At 40.2% G+C, this 15,728-nt stretch overlaps 1 protein-coding gene across 2 annotated transcripts in view; it reads left to right on the forward strand.

Annotated features, from left to right (window-relative positions):
• The first annotated feature begins 1,005 nt into the window (after positions 1 to 1,005).
• The window catches only part of pomca (proopiomelanocortin a), a 28,880-nt gene continuing 14,157 nt past the window's right edge, over positions 1,006 to 15,728 (forward strand). Inside the window, exon 1 of one of the 2 annotated variants that reach the window (XM_028796768.2) lies at positions 1,006 to 1,154. In XM_028796768.2, coding sequence (XP_028652601.1) covers positions 1,057 to 1,154 — 98 coding nt within the window. In that variant the 5' untranslated portion in view covers positions 1,006 to 1,056. Of the gene's footprint in view, positions 1,155 to 6,609; positions 6,641 to 15,728 lie in introns of those variants that run through there. The other variant, XM_028796770.2, reaches the window with a different exon arrangement.

The following is a 15,728-nucleotide window of genomic DNA, read 5'->3' on the forward strand; positions in this document are numbered from 1 at the left end:
TGGGAATCGAACAACATGAGCAGGGTGGACTAAAGCCTGAGCCGAGGCATGCAGAGTAATTGTAGAGGCCAAGACATGCAGCTTCATCAGCTGCTGCATTAGGCTGTCCCACCATCTTGGGCTCATCAAACAAAAGACAAGACCATTAACCAAACTGACATAAAAAAAAAAAAAACATGAAAACAAAATTACAAAATGATAGAAAGAGGAAAATACTAAATGAAAAGATATTTTAAAAAATGTAAATATATCAAAGCAATTCACAAAAACCAACATTATCAGTTTATGCGGTCATTGCCACACGTACAGAGTACAGTGAAATTCTTACTTGCATGTGCTTATCATCAGTTCGATTTTATGTATGCAAAGTTGTGTCGTGGATGTTTTGTCTGCCTTTTTAACAGGTTTACTTTTTTCACCGCTTAACATTTTAATTCTAAAGTTTAATTCACACGCAACAAGAAGTGAATATTTTAAAGAATACTTGGGAAGATTTCCCCACTCTTGAAAGTCAAATTAAATTAATTGTAAAAAATGCACAATCCTGTAACGTATTACATGTGTTATTCCATACATCCCCTCGTGCGAGTGCGACTAATGTAGTATTTAGAGGCTGTTTTTGGAAACGCCTCGATTAAGTCACATCAGCCTTTCCAGGTGTCAGGGATTTTATAAGATTTAACTGCATAAAAGACCTGTGCAATTATTCTAGCTATGTGAATGTCAAATTTAATCAAGCACAGCATTTAACAACATAGTGACAAAAACTATCAAAAATAAAACTAAAAGGGTAAAGTTCTCAATTGGAAGCTATCACATCAGTCTTTTAATTACGGCTCAATAGTGTGGAAAATGTGTTCTTATTTCTAATTTAAAGAGTGCTTGATAATCCTCCCCCCCCCCCCCCCCCCCCCCCCCCCCCAAAGAACACTATTGAAGGTGAATCGGAGAAGGTGGATACTCTGAGTCAAGCTGCAGGTTTATTATAAAAGGAGCCTCCTTGGAGCTTGGAGTTACAGAAGCAGCAGGACCAGGAGGCAGAAATACAGACCTTGAATGTCCTATAATTTCCTGAATTGTAAGGAAAGGGAGATTAAAGGACTGTGTCGGAGAGGAGAGAAGAGGAAACTGATCTTCGGGGGTCACTGCAGCAGGTCAGATTGTCTTCAGTCTGTTGTGTAAAAATGCATTTTGTCTTTGGTATATTTGACAGTATGTAGTTATGCATGCATGTGCTTATATTTGAGTGTGTTTGTGTATAATGGATAGCAGGAGAGAGAAGATTTATACTGAACAGAAAATCTGAACATGTAGTGTTTTTTCCATTTTTTATGCTCCTCTCACTTTACTCACTGTTTCATATGCACTTTTTTATGTCATACATTTCTGAAACTTGCTTAATCCAAGTCATGGGGTATTAGTAAAGGTGTGCACTTTTCACACTTTTTAAATATATTTTTCTTGATAACTGTTTTCAGTTAAAAATTTATAAAAAACATCTATATATATATATATATATATATATATATATATATATATATATATATATATATATATATATATATATATATATATATATATATCCATTTAGAGATCCTTCTTACTCCAACTTTAGGGACACTATAAAGTTTTTAACCGTTTGCCCATGTGCGCTTTGTTAAATAAGCCCTTTCAGGTTTTTGAAATGCTATGAAAATAAACAGAAGCAAACAACTAGGAAGAAATGATTAACAGTATTAAAGAAAGAAAGAAAGAAAGAAAGAAAGAAAGAAAGAAAGAAAGAAGAAGAAAGAAAGAAAAGAAAGAAAGAAAGAAAGAAAAGGATAAATGGTCGTGTTTGATGAGACAGACTGGCTTGAAATGGGACTGAAGAAAACGAGCCACATCCAAAGCTAAATGTTCCGTTTTAGATAGATAGATAGATAGATAGATAGATAGATAGATAGTAGATAGATAGATAGATAGATAGATAGATACTTTATTAATCCCAGGGGGAAATTCACAAGCTTTCAAGTTTTACTTGACTGACCTTCAAATGCGTCATCCCATAAGCACGGCACTGGTTCAAATCCTGCCCTGTCGGTATCGGTGTGCGGTTTGCGTGACACACCGTGCTCAGAGGGGTTTTCCTCGGCCGTTCCACCTTCTCCAGCACGCACGTGGCTTTGTTTCCCTAGCTTTGTCCGGCTGTGACAGATTCAATTTTCGGCGACTAAAGTGCATTTAAAAAGCGATCGGGTTGAGAAAACGTCCTCGTGTGAAACAAATTCTAGCGCTCGTGCTGTGTCATTCATTTCTCTTCCTGTAACCTGCCCAATAATACCGTGTGTGTCCATTCGACAGTATGCCTTCGGATATTTAGGTGACTTGCTTAGAATGGTGTATGACCGTGTTCTCCACCGGATACGCTATTTAACAGATTTTTTTATTGAAGGCGCTATATAAACTAAGGATTCAATTTTAGATACGCGCGCATTTTAACATCTACATTTAATTTTCCCCCCAAGTCAATGTTTAGAGTTGCAATGGAAGAACTAAGGCGATCATTCTAAAACTGTTGCAACTTTCAAATCACAGAAAACGAGAAAGCTCATTTAGTGGAAGGATACGCGTTTTCCCCAAACTAGAAGACGGAGGACATCTTTCAATTCCAGTTGTTTTTTTTCTTTCTTTTTATAAAACGCCCTTCAAAGTGGGGCAGCAGGCGCCGGCGATGAGGAAGAACAACAAGAAGAAAAATGCAAAACATCCCATATACCGAGATTGTCCTCTGCTGCTCCAAAAGAAACTTGAGGGTGGGCAGTCAAAGGTCATGGGGCCGCTATCGCTGTAACAACTCGAGGGCACCGAAAACCCCTGGCACTGGCCAGAGCCAAGAAGCGAAGAACTCGTGACGGCTCGTTTTAGAAGAACCGTAGAAAATGTGCGGGCGGATGAAACTTTACACGTAGATGGACGGGCGGAGGTAACTATCTGAATGTGAGGGTGAGATAAAGTATCTTTCCAGGAGATCTGCAGTGTTTTTAAACATTGCAAAATACTCAACATTTCTAACCATCCGTTTTATGGTGGAGAGGCTTTTGGGTTAAAAGACTGGCCTGCTTAGTGGTGGCGGGTATTGTAATTCAGTAAAGATAAAGAAAAATCTCAACGTTGAATTATTAACAACAGGATCTTTGAATCTGGGATGAAACGGACAATCGCGAAGCTTAAGTGAATACCCTGAAACCGCTTGAAAACGTGAACGATGACATTTTGAGAAAGACTAGCTCACCAAACGAGCCCGATGGACTGAATGATCTCCCTTCGTGTATATTTTGAATGTTCTCACACGAAATCACAAAGGCTAGTGTAACGGGTAGGGCGGAACAGTGGCGCAGCAGTTAGTGCCCCAGCTTCTCAAATCCGGCACGGTGAGCTCGAATGTCCCGCTCAATGCGTTGTCTCCGTGCCTTGGAGTTTTTTTGGCAGCTCCCCTTATTTTTCTACAACTTCATACAAATGTGATAGCGAAGTAACGATGTAGCGCATGATTTATGGTTTTTGGAAAGCAGCATTTGACTGAGTAACAGGGTAGGTGACGGCTGATTATGCGCTCTTATAAATAAAAGGTGCCAAACTGATCCTTCAGTGCAGTGCCATTGGGGAAACATTTTTGGTTCCGAAAATAACCATCCACATGCAAGTTCCAGAATCAACCGTTATTCGTTTACACCCGCATCGGGATCCATAAATAACCAAGAACAGACGATAATCAATTTGTAAAATACCATTAGGTTTCTGATTTTAAAAGAACTCTTACTGGATGCAATAAATCAGGCTAATCTCATATGTTCTTGATCGGTCAGTATCCTACTAGGTAGCCTATTACAGATTGCTGCTTTCCACCTATTTGAACCTTTACAATGCCCAAAGAACCAATTTAACTTTCAAAGATCCCTTGCCAGAATAAAGTGGCTCTTTGTCAAGCGATGGTTCAACGGGGAACCACACAACCCAGTACGTGCCTTTATAGAACCAATATTTTAGGAGTTAGGGCTGATGTTGGAAAATTTAAACTCGACTAGCTAGTTCCATCACCCTAAAAGCAAAATTAAGTCGTTTTACTAAAACGGTTTTAGTGACTGGGGTTTAAGGATTACGTTATCGTATAATGTTTATAGTAGGTATATATGTATAACCAAGCAAGAATAACCGAGCCGTTATACTACATTATAGGCAGCGGAGCGGTACTCGCCGATATTCGGTACCGGCACTTCCCCATCTGGCTTTATGAGTACCGCATTACCTATTCGTATATTAAATTTATCATCATCATCACTTTCACATTTCCAAGGGGGGTCCAGCCAGCCCTCCTTTTCTAAGTAGTTTCAGCAGTTCCCAGCCAAACAACAAGGAGTACCGCCAGTTCTTTCCCCACTTCAGGCACTGCTCTAACCAACAACTAACACGCCACGCATTTTATTCTCTTGTAGTTCAAGTTGTTTTTTGTAGATTAAGTTGTTTCATTTAAGTTCACGAAGCTTAAGGATAGGAATGGTTTCAAGTTCTGTCAGCTTGAAATAAGTGTACGTTTTAAAGAAACATCAATTAAAAAAATAACCACGGATTTTCGCATCCTTTCCCTTCTTTAGCGCGGCACTTCCAGCCCCACTTGTTCAGACATTTTCTTTTTAGCTCGCCAGTAAAACCAGTCAATAACAGATGGTTGCACATATAGTGAAGTGACAATAAAAGGCTATTTGATCTGATCTGATGGTTCCAGATTTCTCCCAGACTCCGGACAGTTGAGAATATTTAATCAGATATCATAAAGCGACGTTTAAAGTAATGCATTTGAAAATGGGTGGCTAAAGGGAACAATGATTTATTTTTGATTTCTGTTTTGCCCGATGCCGATTCTTTTATGGTTAATTAGAATACAGAAAGGAAATATTGAAGGAATACGTAAAGTTTTTTCAAACGTTTAAATAATTTTTTTTGTTTCAGCAATAACTCGATTACGGGAGGTTCGCATTGGCTGATTTTTTTTTTCTCCCTAACCAATGTTTTAAGTTAGAACCTGATTAGGCACTTTTCTATTATTTGCGTCACGATAACAGAAAACGTACCCCTCATTATTTAGTAATAAGTAAATATTAACCATATTAATATTTGCTTGTCATGAGTTTCTAATGAGGAACCAGCAGCTTTATTGCTAATGTGCTTCCATTTAAAACATGCTATGCACGTTTATTATCAGGTATCCGTTAATGCAATGTTTTGAAATAAATGACAGGGAAGGGACCACAAAACATTTGGGTAAAGTTTTACAATTTTTGTCTTGGGAGAACGAAAGCACTAACAAACCATATAATTAAATACCAGGTTTCATGATCTGCTAGACCAGCGTTCTTCTAATTCCGAAACTGATTGAAACGAAAACCTGCAGCCACTGCGGTCTTCTAGGCCCGTAATGGAGGACTCATGTCCTAAATTTATTACTTGTCAATTGATTCCATGTGGGACTTACGGCAGTGGTTCTCACGTTCAGCCCAAGGCTCACTTCAGCTGCAGGGCTTTGTCCCAATCGCTTTCACAAAGACCGAGCCGTTTTACCTCTATTTGGCCCGAAATAAATGTTCGCTTTCTTACTCTGCATTTTAAAAAGGAAAACAGCGCGCTTTTTATATTCACTGTTACCGTTTACATAATAATATTTAGTGGGCTTTGATAGGGTTTGAATCTTCTTTTGCTTTTATCCGTTTTCTCTGTATTGATTTTGAATTAAATTGTATCTTTTATTTGTTTGATTGAGTAGCATGCAGTTGCAATGTTCTGATTTAAAAACGCGCAATAGGATGAAATTCACACCTATTTGTATTTTGCCATAACTTTAGCGCGTGAAGTTTACTTTCTTAATTGTATCCTAATAATTAAATTGAACGCCGAGTAGACATCACTGCAAGCGCCACTGAATGAGGTTCAGACCCACAGGCGTGCTCATTTACTCAATTATATCATTAACAGTTGGGTTCGGTACCGTGTTAGGCATTACGGATGTAACGAGAAGTCATGAAAGATGACACCTTTTGTTGGCTAACTGAGCCGATTGCAATATGCATGCTTTTCGATGCAAAGGAGGCAGGCCCCTTCTTCAGGTAGGATTACCTGCTTGCATATTGTAATCGGTTCAGTTAGCCAATAAAAGGTGTCCTCTTGCTTGACTTATTGCGTCAATTATATCTTAAAAAGCAGAACACAAATCATCATGATGATGACAATCTACAAAATCAAGATAAAAAACACTGAATTGACATATACAAATGCTTACTACATTTAGTCCCCTATCTGGTATGCTATTAGGTGTTAGATTTTTAGGACTTTATCGTACTGCGTCACACGTATGGTATTTATACGCCTACGCCGGCTTGCTAGGGCTGCTACATTCAAGTAAAAAATGATCAAATTCACTTGTGTAATAAAGTTGACAACAAAACAAGGAAATTGGGAAACATCAGGTTGCTTAAAGAATGAATCCAATTAAATATAGGCATCGGATAAAACAAAGGCGTGTACCTGAGTTAGAGTACCTTATTAGAATTTTCCATGTTCCTTCCCCTTTTAGGGCATGTCAGTCCCACGGTTTTCACACACCTGAGTAAGCACCGTACACCATCCATTATTCATCTTCAGTTTGCGCTATGTACAGTATGTCAGAAAGGTCGGACGCAAAGCAGGAACCATCATTGAATGGGGTGCCAGTTCACGCCGGGCGGCACTCACGTACACCCCACTGTGCTTCATTCGCTACTATGCAGGGAGAGGGGGTTTAAACTGGAGAACACGAGCAGGGTCACGCGGAGAACGTGCATTTATTACACCCAGACCAGACGTATTGAGGGATTTGCGAGGCGATATCGTTAGCACCCAGCTCCCCTAAGCGTATTTTCTATTAAAGAAATCTGTGTGTCATAATACGGTTCATTTGTTAATTCTATTTATTCTTTGAGTACTGAGAAAAGCGCTATATAAATGTAATGAATTATTATTATTTATTATTATTATTCTCCGCGGCACATCTAAACCTTGTAGCCATCGAACGTGTAATAATGGTTTTGAGTCCGCTACACATTTAACGTCTCCGAGTCTTCTGTATCGGCTTTCGAAGCCACAGACATTGTTCACCTTTCACGTCTAAATGTCAAATATACAGTACGTCATTTTTTATCTTAAATCCTTCAAAAGTCGGTCTTTTGTCTGTATGGAGTTTCACTCCCCCCTTCACTTCATAGGTTTTGTTTCGTGCTGATGTTTGTGGTTCTTTCAGTTTAAATCAACGCGCCAATGCAAAAAAGATTTGACCTGCCCTTTTATGATGAATCATCCGCACTATTTTTTACGGAAGCGTATTAGCCGCTGGAGGTATTCACGAATTTCCAGAGTACTGACACCATCTCAATTTGACTTTTCATTTTATTTTACCATGTGTCATATAATCTGCTCAACATGGTTTAACTCCACTCGTAGATTGCTTGGTGGCCCACTGGTTAGCGTAGCACTCTCCACCTCCAACTACAGATAGCTTGTGTGGAGATCCTGGCCTGGCCACCGTCCCGTCTGTTTGACATTGTCACATTGTCCCCATCTCTCCCAGCTTCAAAGGTCTACATGCAGGTTTGTTTGTCGCATATGGTATCCCTTTCTGGTCTGGGTCCTAAATTTGCCTTAACACTAGAATTACCAGAGCCTACGAAAAAACTCGTAGATCCGTCCCACCTTAAATCGCTTCACACTTCTCCATCAGCGTCTTTTGTCCTGTAAATGTGTGAGATAGGCTTGGTCTTTTGTCTTCCCAGCTAAAAATCTGTATTTGAAATTTCTGAAGGGGGCCACTGGGAGGAGACACAAGTATTTCAGTTCAGATGAAGACATTGCAAATATGCTACTAAAACTTTACTTTCTTTTTTAACAACAATAAATAGTGAATTAAGGAAGGAGTCACGGCCCAAGAACGAAAGAGCTCAACTAACGTGAATGAGAAATGAAGCAACAACACGCCCATAGCTACCACTAACAACACAACCACACAAAAAAGAGGATTCTGCCCTGCACCCCAGAGTCAAACGTGAGAGGCTACGGAGGCCCCACAGGTCCAGAAAGATAGTACGAAAGGCGCAGGCGCCATCGCCATATTGTGAGTGGCACTACTGCGGAGTGAAGTTAGGAATAATGTGCTCATTGGGATTGTACAAACCGCTGAACGCTTTACACCAAATTCAAACACAATACAGCTCAACGATACAAACACAAGCCCACCTGGATAAGATAAATGAACTCAGGCACCTACAACGCGCGTCTGAAACTGCAGAACCAAAGCAGGCACGGGTTCAAAACGAAAGACCACAACTGACGGAGATAAATAATCTCTTTCAAATCTATTTCGGGTTACCCAAGACCAGGGGTTGGCGAGCGAAGCGAGCAGGGGGCGGAGCCCCCTAGTTGTACCAGATTCATAGATCCTCAGGCCAGTGTATTTATAGATTGCAAGTCAGGTTAAACACACCTTTTATGTGTGTGTATATTTTATTGGTATTATTGTCAGCTGTTCTGAGGAGACCTGTCATGTCAGGTAATTTTCTAACCTGCTTAATCCAGATCACAGTCACAGGAGGTGCTGCAGCCTGTCCCAGCAAGCTTAGGGTGTTTGGCAGGGGGCAACACCTGGCCAGGGTGCCAGTCCATCGCAGGGCAAACACACACACACCTCAGACACATACAGTACAAGGGCCTATTTAGCATCACTAATTCACCCAACCTGTATGTCTTTGGACTGTGGGAGGAAACTGGAGCACCTAGAAGAAACCCACACAGACATGGGGAGAACATGCAAACTCCATGCAGGGAGGACCCAGTACACAAACCTGAGGAGACATGTAAGTAAAAATCAATTCCTTTATACAAGAAATTTACTGGGAAGTTACATAAGTTTGTCTGGTACCCCCATATCACTCAGATGCTACATTCTGTGATGGCCTGGGCTGGTTGCATCTGCTGTAATGTCCTTTGAACCCGGGTTGTCGATAGTTGTGTTCAAGGAAGACCCAGACAGTGAGGATGCAGCGAGGGTAGGTGCAAAGTGCAAAAGTGTTTTTATTTAACAACAGTGTCTGAACACAAAGTACAGTGCATCTTGACATAAAAAAAATCTTCAGTAAAAGTCATGTTCAATAAACAAATGAATACATATCCAACAATAACATTGGGGTTAAAATACACATGAGCTGTTTCATTAAAACCAGCCTCCCTTCAAAACTGATTTCCCTGTTGCTCACTTTCAGATCTGCTCTACAACAGGAGATGTCCACTGACAGGCACACTCATCTCTCATCTGGCTCATGTCCCACATCGCCATCCTTAGGGGTCTTCAGGAGCCCCACAAGCCCTTCTCCTTCCCCACCACCAACATCCCTGAGGAGCCCACTCAGAGCTGTTGGTCACTCCTGTTCCTGGGGTGCCCCTTGAGCACCATCCACTCACTCCTCTTAGGGCCATTCCCGACTGCCTGCCTGTCACCTCCTCATTACAGCACAGGCTCAGCCACACCCCACTTCTTCTTTCTTCTTCAATGTAACCTTTGTACTTTCTTTCCTTAATGTCAACTTTTTCCTTTTGTTTTCAATCTCTAATCTACTTGCTCAGTCTCCTTTTTATATTAATTGAAATGCAGTTGTGTTGATTACAGACCCCAGAGTGCTAATGAGCCAATCGGCTGAACTGCCCACATCTGCATGTGAATACATGATTGACCGATCACCCCATCAACACCACAGAACAGAGCCGGCCTTAGGGCGAAGCGACGCTTCGGGCCCACAGCTGGAGGGGGCCCACTGCGCCCAATGTTTTTTTTTTCTTGTGATGCGACGCTGCTGCAGAGGGCCCAATGGAGCAACAGACTCCTTCACTCCAACTTCTATTACTAATTTTTTATATATATAATTCACGAGCAACATATTCCATCACCTAATTACTCCATGTGGACATCTCCACTCGGCACTCCAATCTTCATTACGCTTCACTCAGGCCCGCGCGCCTGTTGCCGCCTCCACGGCTCATCTGTGCCTCTGTCCTCAGTAGGCAGCCACTTACGCTTCAGTCAGGGCCGCTCCGCCGCACTGCATTCTCGACAGAGCATAAAAGGGGCCCTTCTCTTCGTAAAGCCATCACTTTCCTTCATATCAATATATTTCCATTTTGTTAGAAAGAACGTCTTGTAGACAGTAGTTAGGCCTTGCAGAATTTCCACAGTTTGAAATAATTGTATTCCAAATGTCTTCAGTTCCACTGCCAAAGAAATTTAAATCAGGTGCTCAAGAACGTAAAGAAAAAGTAGCGAAAGATGAATTCTTCGCTACCCAAAAACAAGCTTTAAAACCGAATAAAAATGTAAAAACAAAATAATGTGGATCTCATCTTCATAAAATAAAAAAAATATATAAAAAATATAAAAAGCAAAAAAAAAAAGTGCTTGGCCTAGCTATTTACCTCCACGTGCTGCCTGGTGGAAACAGCAAAAGCTGGCTAAAATGTAGCTTTATCTGTTAATGTATCGTCACTAAAGACATTTATGCGGGCCCGCTCCGACCTCCATCACTCATACCCTTCACTCAGGGCCTTGTACAACAGTCTGCGCTGACAGACTGCGAATTTGGCTCCCGTCAGTGTGTTATGGTTATGGTTGTCAGTGTCAAACGGAAATCGTCAAAAAGTGATGGTTGTAGATGCCGGGAAAACGCATTTCTGCAGCTCAGAATGCAGGAAATTGCTTGGTGGCCGGGGCTCTGCCCCGGACCCCCTAGCTGCAGGCGTATCACTTTGCTTCGGGCCCGAAATTGTCTAGGGCCGGCTCTGCCCAGAGCTGCTCTGCCATGCTACCTTGCACACCTACACCACTCTGGAGCCCGAGTATACTGTTTCTAAAAAAACAAAACTACACATCATGATGGGTCCAAAATGAATCCTACTATAAATTTATTGTGTGTGCTATATTTCTCCTGTTTGGTGTGCATTATTCACTTTGCATCATACTCAGTGTACATATTTATGTAGCACAGTCTCTGTACAAGTAAATGCATTTTAAGTGTGTGAACTGAAGTGAGCATCAGTGCGGAAAAATTCATTTGAATTAAGCCAACTTGGCTGCTGCTGGCTCACAACAGTCAATCAGTCTTCAATAGTAATCACACCACAACAATACATTCTGGATGAAGCTGTAGTTTTTCTAAAATAACACCTTTGGGTCCACGTCCCCTGCCTTAGGTAATTTTTGGAATTATGCAAGGCAGGAACCATCATTGAATGGGGTGCATGTATCACCCCAAAGTATTGCAATGTATTACTCTGGAATCAGTACACTTTATACTTGTTTACTTTCATTGAATGATGTACAATGAATATATTTTATGCTGTGTACACTTGATGATGACAGTTACTTCATGTATAATGCCCACATCTATTGCTCAGTTCATTTACTAAACAAACAGTTAGACTCCAAAAAAACTCAAATCACCAGTAATGCACTCTACCCTATAACTGATAAATGATCATTAAGAAACTACCATAATACAATACAATTTATTTTTGTATAGCCCAAAATCACACAAGAAGTGCCATAATGGGCGTTAACAGACCCTGCCTCTTGACAGCCCCCCAGCCTCGACTCTCTACGAAGACAAGGAAAAACTCCCAAAAAGAAAATATCCTTGTGGGGGAAAAATGGAAGAAACCTTGAGAAAGGCAGTTCAAAGAGAGACCTCTTTCCAGGTAGGTTGGGCGTGCAGTGGGTGTCAAAAAAAGGGGGTCAATACAATACAATACACAGAACAGAACCCAAGTAATCCTCAATACAATATAATAGTACAATAGAAATATTACTGCCTAATAATAAATAACAAGTAGTGCCTAATAACAGGTTGTTAGTAAGCAATGAAAGCTGCTGTTTTTATTCCCCCTTGAAGTGATTCACTATGGGATGGGGTCGGTGTGAACTGAGAGGACGAGCACTTGTACTGCGATGACGGATCACCTTTGCTGTGATTTAGCAGTCAGCGTAGTTATCTGATAAAGTACACTTATCTTTTATGGTGCAAATTAAATAGGAAAAAAGTGTTCAAAACCCCTTTTGGCCAAACCTTAGGGGCCAGAACAGTTCATTTGAGGGTTAATGCTCCCTTTTGCTTTCCATGGCACTGGGACTGCTCCATCTTTTTGCTTTTTCATGTACAAATTCCATTTTATACAGACTGCAAAAAAAAAAAAAATGCAGAGCAAGTAATCATCATCCTTGCAGTATGGTCTTCTCTCCTCATACCTTGCAGGTCTGTTTCTTTGGTGTGTTTGTCATTCCTGTTTGTCGTCTCATTTACTTTTACTCAAAGCCATGAATGCCAGTCTTTTGTTTTATTTACTTTGTAACAAAGGTAAGCAGTTCTAAAATGCCCTGACCCTCCGATGCTGTTATCCTCTGTGTTCACTAGCAGGTTCACTGAACAGAACAGATTAAATGGTGGGCACTAAAAGCTATTTTCCTTTTCTCTGCATTATTATCATGTATGCTTATGAGTAATCGCAATCTATTGACCTTGAAACAGAGGTGCATTTAGGAAGCAGTTCATCAATGGCTCACGTAAGACTCCAGACATGAAAGGCTTCATCTGGTATCTTGGTGACTTAGGTTTGTTATTTATTTTTCATAATTATTAATTGTTAGGTGCATTTTTAATCATTTTGCAGGTTATTTGATCTGACACAGTAGCATTAGTCTAAACAAAAGGGTCAGCTTAGGGAGTTCACCTGTTTAGCACTAGCCTGGCTGCACGGTGACACACAGATACATGTTTTGTGCTTCACTCCAGCCAGGTATCGATTTAATGAAGAGCAAAAGAGCGAAGCAGTGCATGACAGGCTCGGTGCTCGAAGGTGGTGGGTCTGCATTTACCGGACCTCTATTGACATCCTCTATCTCATGGCACATCTGTTCTCTGACTTCTTTAGTTTCATTTCTTTTTTCTTTTGCTCTTCAGTTTAATAAGTGATGTAATGTACTTTTCATATTATAATTTACAAGTTCTTTTACCAATTTCACATTTTATATAGAATTTGAAGAACTCAGAATTTATTTTCAGATTTTCAAATATCACAGAGCACTTGCCTGCTATGGGAATCATTTTAGAGTTTCAAAGTGTTTGAGAAACTTCATAAAGTGTATGGATGAATACACAGAGTGTCAGTAAGTTCCTTGCGTGTATCCTTTTATTTTTGTGAACCCGCTAAATCGAGTCATGGGAGCCGAAATCGACTTGAGTACAATTGGCTCAAGGCACAAAGCAAGCCTTGGCAGGGTATCAGTTCACTGCAGGGCACTGGCATATCCATACCCATTAAAATGATTCAACCCAAACTAGTCGTCTTAGGAATATAAGAAAAGGGAGAACAAGCAAACTGAACCCAGATGGGGCCAGGATTCAAATCCAGTTGCTTATACAAAAAGGAAATGTCTGCAAGTTATAGCTACACTCGTTAATTTTTTTTAATAAGTGGGGTTTGTTTAGAATTGATTAATATTATATAAAAGTGAAATAAAAAAGAAATAAGTGATAGGATGCCGAGCAAACCTGAACCAGAAGTGCAGATTTTGTCAAATGTATGCACAAAGAATACAGAACCTGCTCAGATTCAGCTAGGATGTTTCTTTTTTGAAGTTTCCTTTAATGGAAAATTGCTAAGCCTTTTTGTGAATATTCATCTTCATTCCTGGTGAAGTTTGTGGACTAGGTCTGTCTTACTCCATTTATATAGCACAGCTGAGATGTTGGGTCCTTGACTGTAGAAGGGCCAAGTGAATTCAGTGACTTACACAAGCTGTATTTCAGTTTACCATTATGCAGTTTAAATAATTAAATTGCTCCTTTGTACAGCAGTCCAGAAGATTGCCGTGCACAGATGTGTTGTCATCTTTGTTGTGACTTTCAGAATTTTCCCCACCATGATGAACTGAGAGGTGGTGTGAAAAGGAATCACTGGGTTCTGTGGTAATAGTATAGCAGGCTCCACTGCTTCCACCCTTTCATTTCTGTAAGTTGAAGCTCACAGTGCACTGCGACATGCATACTTATTGGTTCTATACCATAAACAGTTAATCCTCTTATATTTTAACTTGATAAACATAAAATCCTCAGACTTCCATGTCACCAAAATCTGCCAATGTGTGAATTAAAGTGGTATCTAAAGGTTGATTTTTATTGTATGTATCCGCGGCGGATTTGACACTCAAGAGAAAATGAGCTGGTAATCTTAAAACTGAAAGGGGCAAAGCCAGGACTCGGCATACCATCATGGTCAGAAGGTAAAGAGACAATGTGAGCAGCGAGAGAATGCTAGAGTTAAAATTTTTACCAGGAACCAGTATAGGCTGTGTAGTAGTGTTGCTCATTCATATATATATATATATATATATATATATATATATATATATATATATATATATTTTTTGCATAGTTTCAAATACTCTGCTATAATACCAGAATCTAAATGCACACCTGTGTCCTTCACCCTGTGGGTGATTAGAAGGACACTCGTCACATCTAGAAATTGTTGGGGTGCCTGCCTGGTTACACATTGTAATCCATAACAATAATGGTAAACAAAAAAAAACGCTCAATGGCGTTTAAACAGTCAGAATTAAAGTAAACTTAAACAAATATATTAGTCTTCTCATCACAGAAGTCAAATGGGTTGTTGTTGGGAGCTGTGGGTTTCTGTTCTTTTACAAACCCCCCCACCATTAGGGTCTGAGTCTGTTGCCCTCGGTAGGCATCTTCTCGTTGCTGAGGATGACAGAAGAGACAAAGATATTAGTGACTGTGCCCCTCTCACCCTGGTATGGTATTGCTTACCTCTGATAAACCTGGAAGGTGCTCCTCTGACACACATGCGTGACAAACCCACATTTACATTGCTTGCACACACAACAAGTCTATCAAAGTGTCGTGAACAGCATTTTAAATCATATAGGCTATGCTACCTGCACACTGTAGACAATGCATTATGCATGAAAACTACTGAGCACACTGCTGAAATCAAAACTAGTCAAAAAGTTACTGATAGCTTAAATGACAGCTACACTACAATTTGCAAACGCTGGTTTTAGCTGGACATGCTGGGCTGGATATTCTGTGTCTGAGTGCCAAATTTTACACTTGATCCATGCTCTTGCTATGATAAGCTGTTTCCTTCATTTTTTGCCTTCCCTATGAGATCTGAATAGATGTTGTACATGAAATATGTGGTTTTGAATCTCAAGGAGTATGATTTTCACATCCATTTGTTGCCTTATACAATATTTAAAAAGCTGACAATGTCTTATCACAACACCATTTTTGTTGGATTTGGGCATTGCTATTTTTTAGAGATCACATTGGCTATTGCTACAGCAATTCTTCCCAGTGTTACTTGTAAGTGTGTGATGTATGACATCATCCAGAGCACCGCATAAAAGTTAGCACATTCTGTTATGGAGCTTCCAATATTAGGATTCCTGTTTGGGGTGTGTTGCTTCTTTCTGATCTCTCTATTCCTGGCTAAGAACAAATATTTTTCTGTTTTTCAAGACTTTGATTTTAGGTTTGCATTTAAAATTTGATGTTTGATTGTTTGTCCTTTCCAGTTACGACCCATGGTAGTTTTTTCGA

This window comes from Erpetoichthys calabaricus, chromosome 3 (assembly GCF_900747795.2).
Source record: "Erpetoichthys calabaricus chromosome 3, fErpCal1.3, whole genome shotgun sequence".
NCBI lineage: Eukaryota > Metazoa > Chordata > Cladistia > Polypteriformes > Polypteridae > Erpetoichthys > Erpetoichthys calabaricus.